This window comes from Cynocephalus volans, chromosome 5 (genome assembly GCF_027409185.1).
Source record: "Cynocephalus volans isolate mCynVol1 chromosome 5, mCynVol1.pri, whole genome shotgun sequence".
Taxonomy (NCBI): domain Eukaryota; kingdom Metazoa; phylum Chordata; class Mammalia; order Dermoptera; family Cynocephalidae; genus Cynocephalus; species Cynocephalus volans.
This window is the reverse complement of record NC_084464.1, coordinates 138,428,116-138,444,494: the sequence shown is the minus strand read 5'-3', so window position 1 is coordinate 138,444,494 and position 16,379 is coordinate 138,428,116. Positions and strand designations below refer to the sequence as shown.

The 16,379-nt window shown below is 39.7% G+C and overlaps 1 protein-coding gene across 1 annotated transcript in view; it reads right to left on the bottom strand.

Annotated features, from left to right (window-relative positions):
* Positions 1–5,269: 5,269 nt before the first annotated feature.
* ARFGEF3 (ARFGEF family member 3) overlaps positions 5,270–16,379 on the bottom strand; it is a 151,729-nt gene continuing 140,619 nt past the window's right edge. Inside the window, exons 32-34 of the mRNA XM_063097320.1 lie at positions 14,476–14,597; positions 8,064–9,285; positions 5,270–6,711 (exon numbers count right to left, since the gene is read on the bottom strand). Coding sequence (XP_062953390.1) covers positions 6,520–6,711; positions 8,064–9,285; positions 14,476–14,597 — 1,536 coding nt within the window. The 3' untranslated portion in view covers positions 5,270–6,519. The remainder of the gene's footprint in view (positions 6,712–8,063; positions 9,286–14,475; positions 14,598–16,379) is intronic.

Sequence of the window (16,379 nt, the reverse complement as noted above, 5' to 3'; positions counted from 1 at the left end):
TTTGAGTTAACAAGATTTCACTGTATTCACAAAACACATTGATCCACTTCTGTATTTTTCTCATCATTTGGAAGATGAGATAATGAATACGGTGTCCACTGTGCAGATAATGTGCAGAAACACAACATATTTACTGAAAAGCCAAAATAGGCACACTTACTGCCTAAAAGGGAGTTGGTTCATTTTGCAAATTTCCATGAAGCTACTTGGTAGACTCTACAGATACATACGAAATTAAAATATTAACTTACACCAGACACTTAAGTGAAAGATGAAGGTAAAGCAAGTAGTGTCATATCCTCTTGAAGTGCTGATATTTTGGTGACCAATGAGAGATGTAAAACAACTGGCAAGCAAGCAACTACTCAAAAGCCTGTGTAAACCAAGAGCCACTGTTGTAAGGGAGCCAGCATCTCATTAAAACTATATTGACTGAAGAAATTCAAACACTACATACTTAAATTTAAAATCACCTTCAGTACAAGTAAAAGTTCAATGTGATACAAATGGTCATCCATAGAACCAATGTTTCTAAATACAAAGACAAAAAACTTAGACTTATCTCACTGTTGTATAGAACTTATACATTCATTGTCTTCTAGCTTGTAAAAACCGATTGTTGGTATAATAAAACTGGAAACTGGGAAGATTTGAGCAGGAATGCTATGGAGAATCCAATCCCAACTTGTCTGCCCAAGGTTAAATTCAGTTTTTCTGTAGTGCTTGGTAAGTCAGGCTGATCTTAAAGGTAGTAGTTGAAAATTTTTTCAAAGCAGTGGTTCTCAAAGCATGGTCCCCAGAGAAGCAGCACCGGCCTCACCTGGGAACTCTTGTTAGAAATGCCAATTTTCAAATCTATGGAATTGGAAACTTTTGGCGTGGACCCAGCAATCTGTGTTTTAACAAGCCCTTCGGGTGATTGTGATGTGTGCTAAATTTTGTGAACCACTGTTCTTACAAGCTGTACTAGGCAATCACTGGTTAAACCTTCAGGATAGGAATACAAACTATTCTTGGTAGTTCACAAGGATGGAAGGTCCATAACTAGATGGGATTCACCATCAGCTGGGTGCAGTTTTCTCACTAAGATGGTTTTCTACCTGGAACCCCTTTGCATTACACAAAGAGATAGGAAAAAAGTTTTGTACGGTGCTGGTGGTGTAGTAGTGGTTTTTCTTCACTTAGTAAGTTGTGCCGCCATTCATAAGTAAATTGAACATTGTTCTCAACTGAGTTTCTCCTAGACAATCTCAGCGGATAATTTTTTTGATCTGTCTTCCCTGAAGTAATAATCATGTCTTAGATGGTGTTCAATTTCAAAATCTTAAGTTATTGGTTTTTTTGCACATCAAACACTATAATACAGAGAAAGGGGATCTCCCAAACAAAGGTGTGTTTTTTAGATTGTTCCACTAGTGAATAAGAACAATACTTTTTTTTTTTTTTGAGGAGGCATAATTATAAATCAAATTTTTTACCAATTTTATAAATCTTTCCCAATAACAAGTTCATATTTCCAAAAAAAGTGCTCAAAAATGTTCTTTTGCTTTTTTAAGGCTACACTGGGATCATCAAGCATATTTAAGCTCTGTCATCAGCTTACTGCAGGACTCTGGATTTTCTTTCTGCCTGCCTCCTTATCTGTAAAACAAGTAGAAATATTTAGGTGTTATGGCACTTGGTTACTGTGGATATTGACCTGATGCCCTCAGTACCTGGGTCTTTAAATAATCTTGTTCAACCAGTTGCTGCTTCTTCAGAGAATGTACATTTAAAAAAGTATATCATTTATTTTGCATATTTCCAAACTTTGATAATGACCTACAAATTTAGTACTACATACTTCCCAGAGAAGCAAGTAAAGAGGCACTGTTGGCTCCAGGGCACTTCATTCTGAGTTGGCTAAATGGTATTTGAAAAAGGTATACAAATTATGCATGCCATTCCAAATACAGGATTTGTAAACCTTTTTCTTTTGTGTCTGTTTTTCTGTGTTAATAGCTGGTCGTGAACAGTATTATTCCATCATTTCACCTAACTTGGTGAGTTTTCTGTAGTAGCACTGAATATCTGCTTTAAGATTAAAGTTTAGATTTTCATTTCCTTTATTTTCAAACACTCAGAATATGTTATATATGATCTTTCTATATACAAACACTATTTTTTTCTTTTTAACCTTATCTCTTAAAAATCCCCTTAACATCCCCTGACAGATCTGGGGTGTCAATTACATGTTCTCATTTTAATTGCCCAATACTTTGAAACTTTGTTTTTCTCGTACTAGAATGCTTACACCATGGATTTAGAGCATGGTGTCAGAGAGACAGAGTATGGCCTTTGAACTCAGGAACAACTCTTTTGCAACCAACTTTGCCTTTTACTTGTTATCTTGGGTGAGTTTCTTAACCTCTCTATGTCTCTGTCTTCATCTGAAAAATGAGGAAAACAATACCTGTTTCACATGGTGAGAACTAAATATGATAATATAAGTAGAGGTCCACATTGACAGTGACAATTAACATGTCACCTTCTCCCTGCTGTTTGCAACCTCTTGTTACAGCTCTAAACAAAGGTCTTCATTATGTTTAGTCTGATGAGATTGACACTAATGGATTTTCTTTTCTGAGGAAGAAAACTTTTCTATATAAGCAGTATCATGATGGATTTGAGGAAGTCATCGATATCTATTATATAAGTGCATTACCTTATAGTTAAGGCTATTTGACTCTCTCAAGTGACTCTATAAAAGCCTCCTCCTTAAAACAATAGTAATCCTAAATAATGATTGTACGAAGAAGTTTGAATTTCAAGATACGAGAGTATTTCATAAAGTTCATGGAAAAATAGAATTAAAATACATATCCTTCCATGAACTTTTTGAGGTGCCCTCGTATTAACATTTTTGTCATGTTTGATATACAGTATTTTAATCTGAGCCATGTATGTTAGTATCTGCCTGGGTCCTTACTGGTCAGTCCTTACTGGTAAAAGGTGTTCTAGTTTTATGTCTATGGAGAAGGCCGGAAAATAATCATAAGGAGAGAGAGATAACAAGATGGTGTAAAGAGGCAGTCTAAACATCTTTCAAAGCTGATCAGGAGATGCAAGAGCTAGGCAGGATCTTATGAACAATTTATCATCTCTCCATCATCAAAACCCACACCCTTCCCAATGGCAGACTCCGGCAAAGAGTGCGTGTACTTGGCTGGGCCATTCAGAGATTCCCTTACACTTGGAATTTTCCAGATGCTTGTTTCATGAAGCACACTTTACAAAAATGTAAGAAAAGGAGAGAACAATCTCAACTTTAGGGTAATACACGTTTGGCAGTGTTGGGAAAATAGAATAATTTAATCAGGCTCCCCTCGCCTTGGGGCAGGTTGGGGGTGGTGCAGCATTCTTGGTAAGCAAATTGTGTGTGTGTGTGGGTGGAGTTAGTATGCATGGGCATGGGCTGCGCAGCCACCTTGGTGGGCCGTGGGCATCTGCCCTGTGGGGCCATCCTCTCCAACCTATGGCTTCCAAGGACCTATTTGCCGGTTACCTAGCTCATAGACCTGTGTGTGAGGGGTCTGGGGACCCAGCCTGGTGTGTGAGGGGTCTGTGAGCTCCAGACCCAGCCCTAGCCCAACAACTGGCATAGTCGTGTAGCATGACAGGCAGTAAATATGGACAACTAAAAGCAAGGTGTAAAATCCTGTTCTGCTTAGATCTGCAAGTACATGCTAACAACTATTTTTAACTTCAAAAGGTTGTCTTGACCTAGTCTTACTGTTGGCGCAAAAGTGACTATGAGGAGAAAAATACATGATAGTTTCAGAGACTGGGAGGCAGTGAAAGAAGAGAGAGGAAAGGCAGAAACTGAGACACCAGGAACAGTGCAAGGGACTGACCAGGGCAGTCTGGCCAGGAGCCACTCGCCCACCAAGCGCTCCTAATTACCTCCTTTTCCTCTCTACCTGCTGAAGAAATTCGACCAAAGTCCCACTCATAAGAGACTACTTTGCATCAAGCAATGTGCTTTTTGGAAACTGCAAATACCTCTGGGAAATACTACTGTGACTTGCCACTTTCTGGTTGAAATCTGGTGTGGACACTCTGGAATGCAGAGTACCTAAGAAATGGAGAAGGGTTAAGAGCAATGGGGGCCTTGGGATGGACCATAAAAAAGATGATGGAAGGTACCAAAAAAAAAAAAAAAAAACTCTTACAAAATCATAGGTAAAGAGCTTTGTACACTTTCTCATCTTTTCATTCTTGGGACCCTAATCAGGCTCGTATTAGAACACTGTTTGGACACAGAATGGAGTAAACTTATTTTCATGAACTAGACTTGGATACCATAATAGAGACTCTGTTGGAGACTGAGTTCTGATTTCTAAACAATAATTAACTATTTCTGGGACATGACATTCATCAATTGAGACTGGCTTCTTTTGAATTTCTATACTTTATGAAAAGGTGCTATGTATAAACATTTTGTAAGTACTCCAATTCTGTACTCTGCTTTACTGGTTTCCCTCCACCCCCACCCCAAAAACTGTGGGGTACTCACAAGCTCACAAAGAATGGAATCTCAGATAAGCTGCAAAAAGAAACAAATTAAACAAACATGGTGTACTGCTTTTGTGAAAACAAAATCTGACTTTCAATTTCATTTACAAAGTATAAAAATTCAAAAGTATAGAACACAGCTCATTGCCATCCCAATAATTCACTGCCTATTAAGAACAAATAGTTGATCTGTTTCTAAACTTCAATTACTCTCTAATGAGTACAAACTGAAGGCAAAGAGAGTGTTTTGTGGAATTACAAAAATGTCTTCTGGATTCTGTTGTCAGCTCTAGATGCCATAGTGAACGAAAGATAAGGTCTTTCTTTCCGATCACCTAGATAAATCAGAGAACCTCGCCTTCCTCTTAACCTTACAGATAGCTACATATTTATTAACTAGGGCAAAGGTTAGAAACACCAGCACCAATAAGTTTTAAATACTTACTTCAGTACTGAAGAATTGATGTTTTATTTTTAAAGGATAACATATTCAATTATGAATGGATTTTTAGGGGCTGGGAAATTAAACTCTATTCCCTAGAATGTATATAAGTGGACTTGACTGAGGATTTTCAATCATTATTATAATGTAAGAAATATAAAATACACTGTAAATAAGGTAAATGTTCCAAAATCATTTTCTAGTAATTTTTAAGAAAAGAAATATTCACTTAAAATATTGGTCTGAATAAAGAGACCTCAAACATGGGGTAAATTTACTTACTAGAGAGATACTTTAAATGGAAAAAAAATAATTTAAAAAAATCTCATTGTGTCCCCTTCTCCTTTAATTTTATTTTCTTCTGAGACTGGAGCTTGTATAACTGACATCATAATTTTATATGAGCATTGTATCACATTTTAAGATTTAAAATGATTTAATTGGAATCTCCTTTCTTACCCCTTCCAGCTGTCTGCCTACCCCACACTTCGCACCCCCTTCCCTGAGAAGTCCACTCAGTGGACAGAGGACTCTGAGTTCCTTTCTTCCAAAGGTGTTCATATCAAATGGCTGCATTTTAATGTTTTGTTTTCTTAAAAACCAAATGTTCTACCTTACGTTCAGATAATTGTGTGGCATAGAAATGTCTGTGCGACGAAGGACTAAGGCACCTTTTTTTCTTTCCTTGGGAGCAGAAGCAATTCTAATGGAACAGCTAGGGTAGCTGGTCTGTCTTACGTCTCTTGATGATATGTGTATCGGCTGATATTACTGGGTACGCTGTGTCTAAGGCTGTCAAGTCACAGACTTAAAAACCTTGCGAGAAAATAATTTTCTTCCTTTAGAAATGGGGAAATGATGGTACAACAGTACCTTTCAAGGGGAAGGTGGTGAATACCAACCTAAAAATCTTAACAATTTAGGAATATTTTTGAAATGTTCTGGATTATTTTACAACAGAAGTCATCTCTTTCTTTATTATGACAACTAAGAATACATTTTTGTAGTTGCTTTCTTCCTAGCCAAATCCATAATCATATAAATCTCTCTCCAATTAATAATGTTTGGTGCTAGATGTCTGAGTGTTTATATATCAGCTTGACTTACCAGCAGATATTTCCTTAGGAATTGCATTTATTTTTAAAATGATGGATCAAATGGATCAATGTGTGTTTTCAAAGGAGTGGTCCTTGAAAATGACCCATTTGGGGACAATACTGCAAGCCAAAGCACTGGGAAATAAACCTCAAGATTTAGAAATACATCAAGGAATGTAGACTTTTCTTTAGTAATGTGCAAAATCAAGTACTATTTATGTAATCTAGATACAACCTTAGTATCCAGAATGGCCCCAAAGCTGATTAGTTAGGGAGGGACTGGAAAGGGTTTTTTACATCAGGGAACATTGTTCTCTGAGATACTAGTTGAAGTGGGGCTCGTGGTAGGGAAAATGCTATTGGTTGGACTGGCAGGCAGACTCTAACCCTTGGTATTGTATTTCCTTGGAACGATATGTGAATCTTCTACACGATGATGTCGTAGACACGGCCTACTCTGCCAAGCCATTCTCTCACAGCCTGGCGAACTCTGATGTCAGTCACATGACAGGTCAGTTGGCTGATGCACGGGAACACTGCAGGCTGGAGGGCAGTGAAGGTGTGGTCTGGAAGGATCTGAATCTGATTGAGAACTGTTAGCACCATGTTGGTCCATGCCTAAGAAAAAGGATTTAAGAGAATTATCAGCTTTCTCCCACAGTTTCATTTGATTGGCTAAGCCCTGCCAGTGTGAAAATGGGTTTTCTCAGGCTTTAGCTGCCATAAATCTTTACTAATTTAATGTGCCTATTATAAGCTGCTGTGTTTTCTTCATATACATAAGGATGAGCAGTCATATAGCATTAGGAATGCCTTAGTTTCAGCTTTCATTAATTAACTAAAATCTTAATGTATTCCTTAGATTTTAAAAAACTGATTTCTCATAATGAGATTTCCATACACCATATGATACTTTTAATTAGCAGTCTTTATAATGCCTAGATAACTTGGATTAGGTCTGCCTTAATTTCGGATAACTTTTAAAATCATAAGCAAAATTCTAAGACATGAAAAAGCAATTAAGATATACGATTTGCCAAGAAGACCGTTGGTTAAAGAATATCCATATATCTCAGTTTGACTGGATACTCTCAAAAATCTAGTCTAAGATGGGTTTTGCAGATTCTGAATTACGAGTTTTACTTCTATGTTTAAGATACTTCAAAGGCATCTTGCAAGACTCATGCTAATTCCATGTTTATTCTACGAAAACATTCCTGTATATATTCATAGACACCTAGGACCCCAGATCTTCTAACTTATTTTACCTGTGACAAGAATCTACAATTTGAAATAAACATTCAGATTATTTATTTTTAAAGGGCTTTCTCTAGATCCATTTCTCTTGCCCCAATCTCATGTCTTTCAAACTGAGCAAAACAGTTCCAGCACTGTTTTGCTAAGTTCTTCTTAAACTCATTTTTTTCATGTAGCATAGAATTACAAATATCAAATATATGAAGGAATAGCCACACTCAAAGCCCCTGAAGAATGAGAATTTTTATGTGCTCAGGATGGGTTAGAAAACCTTGAGATGAAAACAATTCATTGGTATAACCACACAATAATATTCACTTTGCCTTTTCCCTTTACATAATGCTTCATGACTATAGAATTTCCTGAGTGCCATTTTCAAATGGCAAACTAAGGACTCAATGCCAGTCAAAGTCCATCAATTTTATAATCTTTAGCTTCATCTTATTTTCACAGGTGGGTTCCTAATTCTCAGTAATACATCTTACAAAGGAGATAAGCAGCTCCTGAAGTTATCTGAGAATACAAGTTCACTTTCACACTGATGATGGTACGTCTTAAGCCCAGGCAGTCCTCTGGCTTTGGAGGTAAGTGGGATGGTACCCCCTACTGGTTTGGGTCAGACCTTAGAATGAGTGCACATGCTCTGCGAGGGGTCACGCCCCCTCTTTGAAGCCCAGGCTTCCTCGCGCCTCCTCTGGCCGGCAGGGACCTACCTGGATCTGTGCTTCGGCGTCTCTCACCGAGACACTCAGGGAGCTCCCGGTGGAGCCGGAGCGGGGCCTCTTCTCCTGTCGCAGCAGTTCGGGGCCCGCGCTGAAGGAATGCCGCATTTGCCCTTGGTCCATCAGGTGCTGGGGACGCTGAAGCAGCGGCGAGTCTTGACCCCTGGGCCCCGGCGGCTCTCCCTTCTTCTCCACTTTGCCGTCTTTGGGGAACGTGGGCAGGTTGTGCTGTTGTTTCCTCCTCTTGTACTCGGTCATCAACTTTGAAATGGTTTTGTCGGTGGCCATGGTGTAGATCTTGTTCCCCGCGCTCTCCCACCACTCCTTCTTCCGGCTAGGATCCTTCTTCTCCACTTTGGGGCTGGGGGGCAGCATGAGCACGTCCCCGCCGCCGCCCCTCAGGCTCAGGGACTCGCCCGCGTGTTCCCGTGGCTGACATCGGTCATCCTCGGAAGGGGTGTCTTTCCCAGAGAAGCCCCCGGTGGAGGGGGTGGATGACTCCGACTGGAAGGAGGGCAGGGTGAAGAACGGGTCGCTCCTGAAGATCGGGGGCTCCTCCACGCTGCTCTCCAGGTCCAGGTGCATCTGGATGTAGTTGGTGCAGAGCTCCATGCACAGCTTGTGCAGCCTCTTGACCAGCCACACCCAGTCCGCGTTGCTCACGGGCTGCACGCTCAGCGAGGGCATCCGCGCCCGCCACCGCCTCTTCTCCTTGCCCCTCGGGGGGCTGACCTGGGCGGTCTCCTCGAAGATGTCCTCGTCTTCCGAGGAGCACTGCTGCGAAGAATCGGTGCTTCTCTCCTCGTCCTCGAAAAGGACCTTCTTCACCTGCTCGGCAGTGATGGTTTCTTGATGGGTGAGGACGGCGCACACCAGCGCGTGGAAGTAGATGTTGAAGCTCATGGCAGACTGGCGGTAGAGGTTGGCGGCGCCCCCGATGCCCGACACCTTCTTCAGCAGGCACTTCAGCCCGGGGCTGGTGTCGAACTCCCTGGCCGTCCTGTACGAGTCCAGCAGCAGGTCGAAGATGACCGCCAGGTTCTGCATGGAGATGTACCGGAGGAAGCCGGCCAGCTTGATTTCTGGCACTTGGATGGTCTTCTCCTCGCCCGGAGAGGGGCCTTTGACAAACTCTTCTAGCAAGATATCGTACAAGTTCTGGAGTAACACTTGATGAGACAGCAAGCTCACCACAATTTCCCTGAAGGAAACGCTTCAAACGGAAAGGATGTCAGTCAGTTACTAAAAGCCATGCAGACCGCACCCATGTGAAGTCACAAACCCAACCACCTGTGTTCAAATGTCTTCCTTAAAAAAGGGCAAACTTCTTGGGACTTTGCTCGATAACCATTTTTATCATAACAAGTGGAATTCTTTACACTAAATCAAGAATCATCATCAGGCCTTGGGAAACAAATAGAAGGGTTTTATAAAAGAACTTTAAAATAGGCACAATTATGGGATATGACACATCTTATTTTCTTTCATAGATATGAGTAATAAAACATCCAATCAAGAAAGTAATACATTCTGTTGAGTTTTATTAATTTAAATTGGTCTTTTTCCTACCTTTTGCCCTTTTCCCCCTTTTTTATTTTTACGTTATTTATTACAATTAAGGCTACTGCTGAAAGTCTCCTATTTTTAATTAGGTCTATGATTTCCTTATAAACTTTTTTTTCCTTGCCTTTTTTTTTTTTTTTTTTTTTTGGTGGCTGGCCCACATAGCCCTTTTTTCTTAAACCCCAGAAAGTCTTATTGAAGTCTGGCTTGGCTATCAAATGAGTTTTCCAGGATTAAATGTTTATTCTTTAGGTGAAATATGTAAAAACTTCTAGCATGTGAGAGAGAAAAAAGAGCCAAACGTTGAAGAGTTTTAACATTAGTGTAATTGTGGGGCTAATATTTGTAACGTTAGGAAATACACCCATGATGTCACTCACAGCCTTCTGAACACACCTAGGTGAGAAAGCAGCATTACTCATACATGACAATTCCCTTCCACAGCATGGCTGTTGGGGCTCCTACATGAGCCTTGAATGGGCATGTTTCACAGAGAGGCCCCTCAAGTCACCTGCATGGGGTGGGAAGGTGGGAGAGGGTGTGAGTCCTCCCTAGACACCTGGCCAGGTGTAAAGCTCCACAACCACACCAGTTGTTGGGCTCTTTTACCTGCTTGTAATCCTGCCCCGAGTGGGCCAAACGCCAAGCTAGGGCTGGGTCTAGAGCTCACAGACCCCTCAAGCCCATTCTCAGACTGGGTCACAGACCCTTTACACGCCAGGCTATGAGCTAGGTAACCAGCAAACAGCTTCTTGCAGGCCGTAGGTTGGAAAGCATGGCTGCAAGTGCTGCGGCCACCCAAGGCAGTCATCAGCCAAGGTGGTGGCGCTGCGCAGGTGCACTAACTCCACCCACATACAACCTGCCCACAAAGAATGCTGCACCACCCCCAACCTGCCCGGAGGCCAGAGGCCCTGATTAAATTGTTTTATTTTTCCCAACACCAGGGCTCCTGGTTGAGAAGCAGGCACAGCCCTCCAGACATGACAACTTCCTGCTCTTTCCTAATCAGGGTGCAGCCTGGATAAGGTGGCTTTAGAAGTGAATGCTCAGTCACTTGGTGATTCAGCCCCTTTTGTTTGGTGGAAAGAAAACAATTTTGTTTGGTGGAAAGAAAACAATTTCAATTAGAGGTCCTAACATTTACCAAACATTTAAATTCACCAATGTGGTTTTTTGGGTTTATGGCTTCATGTTCTTTTCATTACTCTTAGAATTTTGTGAAAATAGCTTATGTCATTATGTTGCCAGCTAATTCCCATAACCGGATAATTATAAAATTATCACAACTCTTCCCAACAATACTGATTTCAATGGTTCAATCATTATGTTAACAACTTTGTCCTTTATTCTGTATCTCACTATGAGCTCAAACTTAAAAATTATTTTTATAATTAGCAGGAAAAGTACTCTTTTAACTAGCAGAAAATAATAAAAATCCTGCATAAATCTAAAAGCTGACTGTGCACTTTGTGGCCATCACTGAGGGAAAACACATTACTCTCAAGGAAGATGAAATGACCAACAAAGGCTGTCGTTCACAAACAGTAACCTCATAAAATAAATTACTTAATTTTTTTGTGGTAAAATATACATGACATAAAGTTACTATTTCTGTCAATTTTATGTGTACAATTCAGTGCTGTTATGTATATTCGGTGTTGTGTAACCATCACCACTATCTATTTTTAGAAATTTTCATTGTCCCTAACAGAAATTCTGCACCCATTAAACATAATTCTCCATTCCCCCCACCCCTGGCTCCTCCTTAAGTTAACTATTGGTAAGTTACTTAAGGTATTAGGAAATCTAAATATGCGTTCTTCTGAAGAAGGCTCTAAAAGCCAGCCATTTGGTCTAGTGGTTTATTTCCACTCTATAGGACCCTAAGAAGGAAAACCTTGCACTGATGATACAGACCGTAACACTGTAACTGTCCTCAAGGGACAGGACAGCATCTTATTCCTCTTCTTGTCCCCAGTAACTGGGAAAATGTCCAGTGAAAGTAACACTCAGTCTCCAAAACAAAGCGAATAATGAAAGCAGACTGGCGCTGGGTGTAGGCTGCCCTCACTGCAGGCAAGAAATCTTATCTTAGGGAGATGGCTCTGTCACTTCAACCCACTCCCCTGGAAGCCTGGACCCCTGCAGTAGGAAGCACAACCACAGGGGTGAGTTTGATTGGCTCTGAAGGTAAAAAACCCTTAACCCACAAGGATACTTCCTGAGAAATAGAAAGCCCTTTTCCAGCAAAAACCCAAAGAGAGGACTAATGCAAAACCATGTCTGAATTGTGAAATAGTTTCATCAACCAAGGTCTTCTCTTTGATGCTTTAGGATATAAAATGGCTAACTGTGCATGTAAGAAAGGACAGAAAACCCCCTTTACTTTAGGTTTAGGCTAAATGATGCAGCAACAAGAAAGCAAATATGGGAAGGGAAGCAAAACTGAAGAGATCAAAATTTCAGAAAGACATGGAAAAAGGGAAATAGCTTCATAGATATGCAACCGTCAAACATCTATGCTGACAGGAGACAGGAAAAATCTCAAACAAAATTAACAAATAATTTTCCAGTTTGTTGCACCCAGGTGTTTCAGCACACCTTTAAGAAGGGACTGGGATCTTCCTTCTAATAAATGCAAAAGCAAACCAGCCTCCAGATGGGATAATTGAGAGTTAACTGCATAACAAGTGGTTGACTTAAAACATGCTAATGTCTGTATCAGAGACAAACAGATCTAATACTACATAGTACATCTTGAAGTTCTAATTAAAATCATGTGAATTGTGTTGGGACTATCAATTCAAAGCTATTGAAAAGAACAAACGAACCCAGATTTCTCTTTACTTAAATGCAATATTCTGGTTTTAGATTAGGTCTTTTTTCCATGGGTGATTCAACAGGGACCTTTAAGGATGCGTCTGACCAGCATATAACAAACTTTTCTTGGGTCTAACTCATCTCCCACTATATCCTATGCTAAGTTAAGAACTGCCCCTGCTAATATGAGTCAAATCCAGGAATGCAAAATATACACAGTTTGGCTGAGAGCTCTTAATGAATCTTAGGGAATGTCTTTTGGCTCAGTGGCCAGTGGGATTGCCTAAAAAATTTAATATGCTTTTCCTGGTTAATTTAATTATACTGAATGGGTAATTGCCTATTAAAAGTGCTAAGTAAATTTATAGGCCATGTTAATATATTTTTAAATCTTAACCTTTTAAAACCTTTTAAGTCAGTAACATAAGAATTTTTTTTTTTTTAGTAACATAAGAATATTACATTACTCTATTTTTCCTATGTTTTATTTATCATTTGAATTCAGCCTATTATTATTCCTTTTTCCTACTTTTACTTCAAAAATATTTCAGCAAGAATAATTGGCAGAATGGGAACCAGAAATTAAAAAAATGGAAAGGAAGTAGGAAAAGAATCAAAATTCTGAAATAGATCAATGTTTAAAGATGTGGAAGGACTGCATAGTCTTTGATATATAACATAGATAAAAAAATGACCAGCACTTAAAAACTAGTGACTGGCAGTTGAGGGAAGCAGGGGCTAGAACTGGGGATGGGATATTGGTAAAGTTCTATTTCTGAAATTGGGTGGCAGGTTTATAGTTATTTTGGTTTTTATTCATGCTTCATAACTTTTGAACACACCACGTATTCTTTTGTATGTACCAAACACTTGGTTAAAAAAATTAGTACCTAGAAATTTTGCCCAAATGGTTGTATTATTCAAATTGCTATGCTAACCAGCTAACTTTAGGACAAATCACCTGGAGCTTGTGAAATAATATGAACGAACTTAGCTCGGGCTGCTTGTGACCTTGGATAAGTGAACCAGCTTCCCTGAATTTGTCCTCATGGGTAAAATGGGAGTGGAAATATCTATCCACTGCACTTCACATATGATGGTAATTCAAAAAGTTTATGGAAAAATAGAATTAAAAAAATACAAATCTTCCCATGAGCTTTTTGAAGTACCCTCATATAGTGCTCAAATACTTATAATATTGCTGTTAGTGGGTCAGAAATTTAAAAATGCAAAATGGGAGTCACTGTCTTCATCTTCAACTCTAGGAACAACATTTTTTAGGCAGCATGTAAGTATTTAAAAAGGGCAAGTTTCTTGTGGTGGGGCACAGATCTTTTTGTCTCCCGACAGCCATACTACTCATGGAGAAATTTATGTATTTCTCACTGAAACAATGTAAACCATGCCTCAAATTACAATTTATTTTTATTTTTTAAAGATTAAAATATGTATGATGTTATGGGCTGGATTGTGTCCACCCTTCCCCCACCCCCACATTCATAAGTTGAAGTCCTAACCTCTAGTACCTCAGAATGTGACTGTATTTGGAGACTTGGTCTTAAAGAGGTAATTAAATCAAAATGAGGTCATTAGGGTGTGTTCTAATCTAACTGGTGTCTTTATAAGAAGAGGAAATTTGGACACAGACACATGCAGAGGAAGACCATGTAAGACACAGGGAGAAGACAGCCATCTACCAGCCAGGGAGAGAGACCTTAGAAGAAACCCTGCCAACACCTTGATCTCTGACTTCTCGTCTCCAAAATTGTGAGAAATAAACTTTTCATAAGTCACCCAGTCTGTGGTCCTTTGTTGTGGCAGCCTAAGCATACTAATACATATCAAATGTGTGAAGTCTGGTTAAAAGGCTAAGAGTTTTCATGAAAATCTTTGATAAATGATTCCACAAATGTTTCCCATATTCTTGGCCACAGCTTGGATTACAATGAGCAAGAACTGGGAATAAGTGAACTTTCTTATTTATAAGTGCCCTACCTGTTTAAGCTTAGCTGCTTACCTTTTCTTGGTGTGTCCGTTGGGTTTCTCATCAGGAGGCAGCTCAATAATGAGCTGACAGGACTGAGCATGGTCGAAGTTGTTTGGAGTCTTTGGTGAGCACTGGGTGTCCAACATAAACACCTGCATGGGGATACAAAGGTGAAATTCACAAGTTCACCAGCCTCGACATGACTCCACTAGGTCATGGTTCTGGGCAAGTTTATTCTTTACCCATTTCCTCACCTATAAAATGAGGGCAATAGTTTCCCACTAGGTATGTTTGTTGACAGAATTAAATGAATCGATATATGAGTATTACGTATGCAAAGCATTAGAACAGAGGAGTAAATAGTCAATAAATGTTAGCGGCTGACACTAATACTAATAACACTACTAGTTCTACCACGTGGCCATTCATTATACTCCAAATAGCAAGTACCGACATTTAATATTAATTAAGAGTAAATAAAGAGGGGTTATGTCTATAAAAGATTGCCTCTGATTTTGAGTCTGTTTGGTATCATATTATCTCCAACACAGGAATAAGAAATTAGTTAGGACTTCTCCTGTCAGGACTACTGATGTGGCCATGGTACTCGGCTAGACAACGACAGATATGAAAATTGTAACCACATTGGATCTCTGATCCAAAGGTTTTCATTTTACATGACTTAAAATACCTTTGGAAATATTAGACTATTTTTAAGGAAACTTTTTCTTTCCAAATCTTGTAAGAATGATCAGATTACTGAATACTGGGTTATCTTAAGAGAGAGTATGAGAGGAAGGCTTGGGACTGAGGAAGAAAGAACAAAACATTAAGAAGTCAAAGATTCACTCAACAGTTCTCTGTTCTTCCCCACTAAGGCTCTATTTCAGAAGAGGAGACCATTGATATTTTCATATTCTTGCTGCATGATTGGATGTGGTTGAAAAGACCACTGTGTGCACATGTGAAAATTCTTATCCAGCCAGGTGTAACAGCTTCCTATTTAGAGAAGCTATCCTTGGAGGACTGCCTTCACTCTTGGTTCCTCTGCTGGTGTTCCAGCCACACTTATTGCTGCAGCCGTCCACCGTCACCATGCTGTTGGAGGTGGCTCTTCATTGCAGCCTTGCAACATTTCTTCTGTCCGCTTCTGTGACTGGCCGTGGATGCTTCAGTGGGAAGTGCTCCTTCCCTTTAGGTCCAGCAGAATCATCATGTCCTGGGATGTTATGAATACGCTCATCACATGACGTGAGGCACTGGAGAGGGAGGGGTTCTTGTCCCACTACCTGAGAATTCCCTTCAGAAGCCAGACCTGGCCAGGAAACTCCTCCACTGATGATGAGAAAGTGACTAAGGTCTTTATGTTGGTAGTCAGGAGATCCTAGATTATGAGTGTACTAAGGGAAAATTTTATTAAGAATTTAAACAGATTTTGTAGAGAAAAGGAGCCTTTTGATTGTGACTTCCAACTTATTTTATTTCTTCAAATTTTATTCAAATCTGACAGTGTACATTTGGAAAAGCTGTTTAATATTTTAAACACATACCACATGCATCACACATGTTCAAATAGCTTCTGCTCATGACAACAATTCAAACATGTCTGTTGCTGTTACATGATTGTTTAGCCAGCCAGTGGTGGTTGGGAATTTACTCCATTTTTGTATTTCACTATTATGAATAGCACTGTTATGAATATATGTGAATTTAGGGATAGCATTTAGTTGTACTGCTGATAAAAGCCCCATACAGAGTTTCTTAGAGGCAGACTGCCATGTCACTTAAATGTTTAGGGGCATATCTGTAGCCTGTGCTAATGCTGTAATACCTTTTGTAATTCAATAATTCATTGATTCAGCAAACAGATACTAAGGGCCTTCTCTATGCCGTGCTCTAGGAATACCAAGGTAAATATACAGAATGTATTCTCT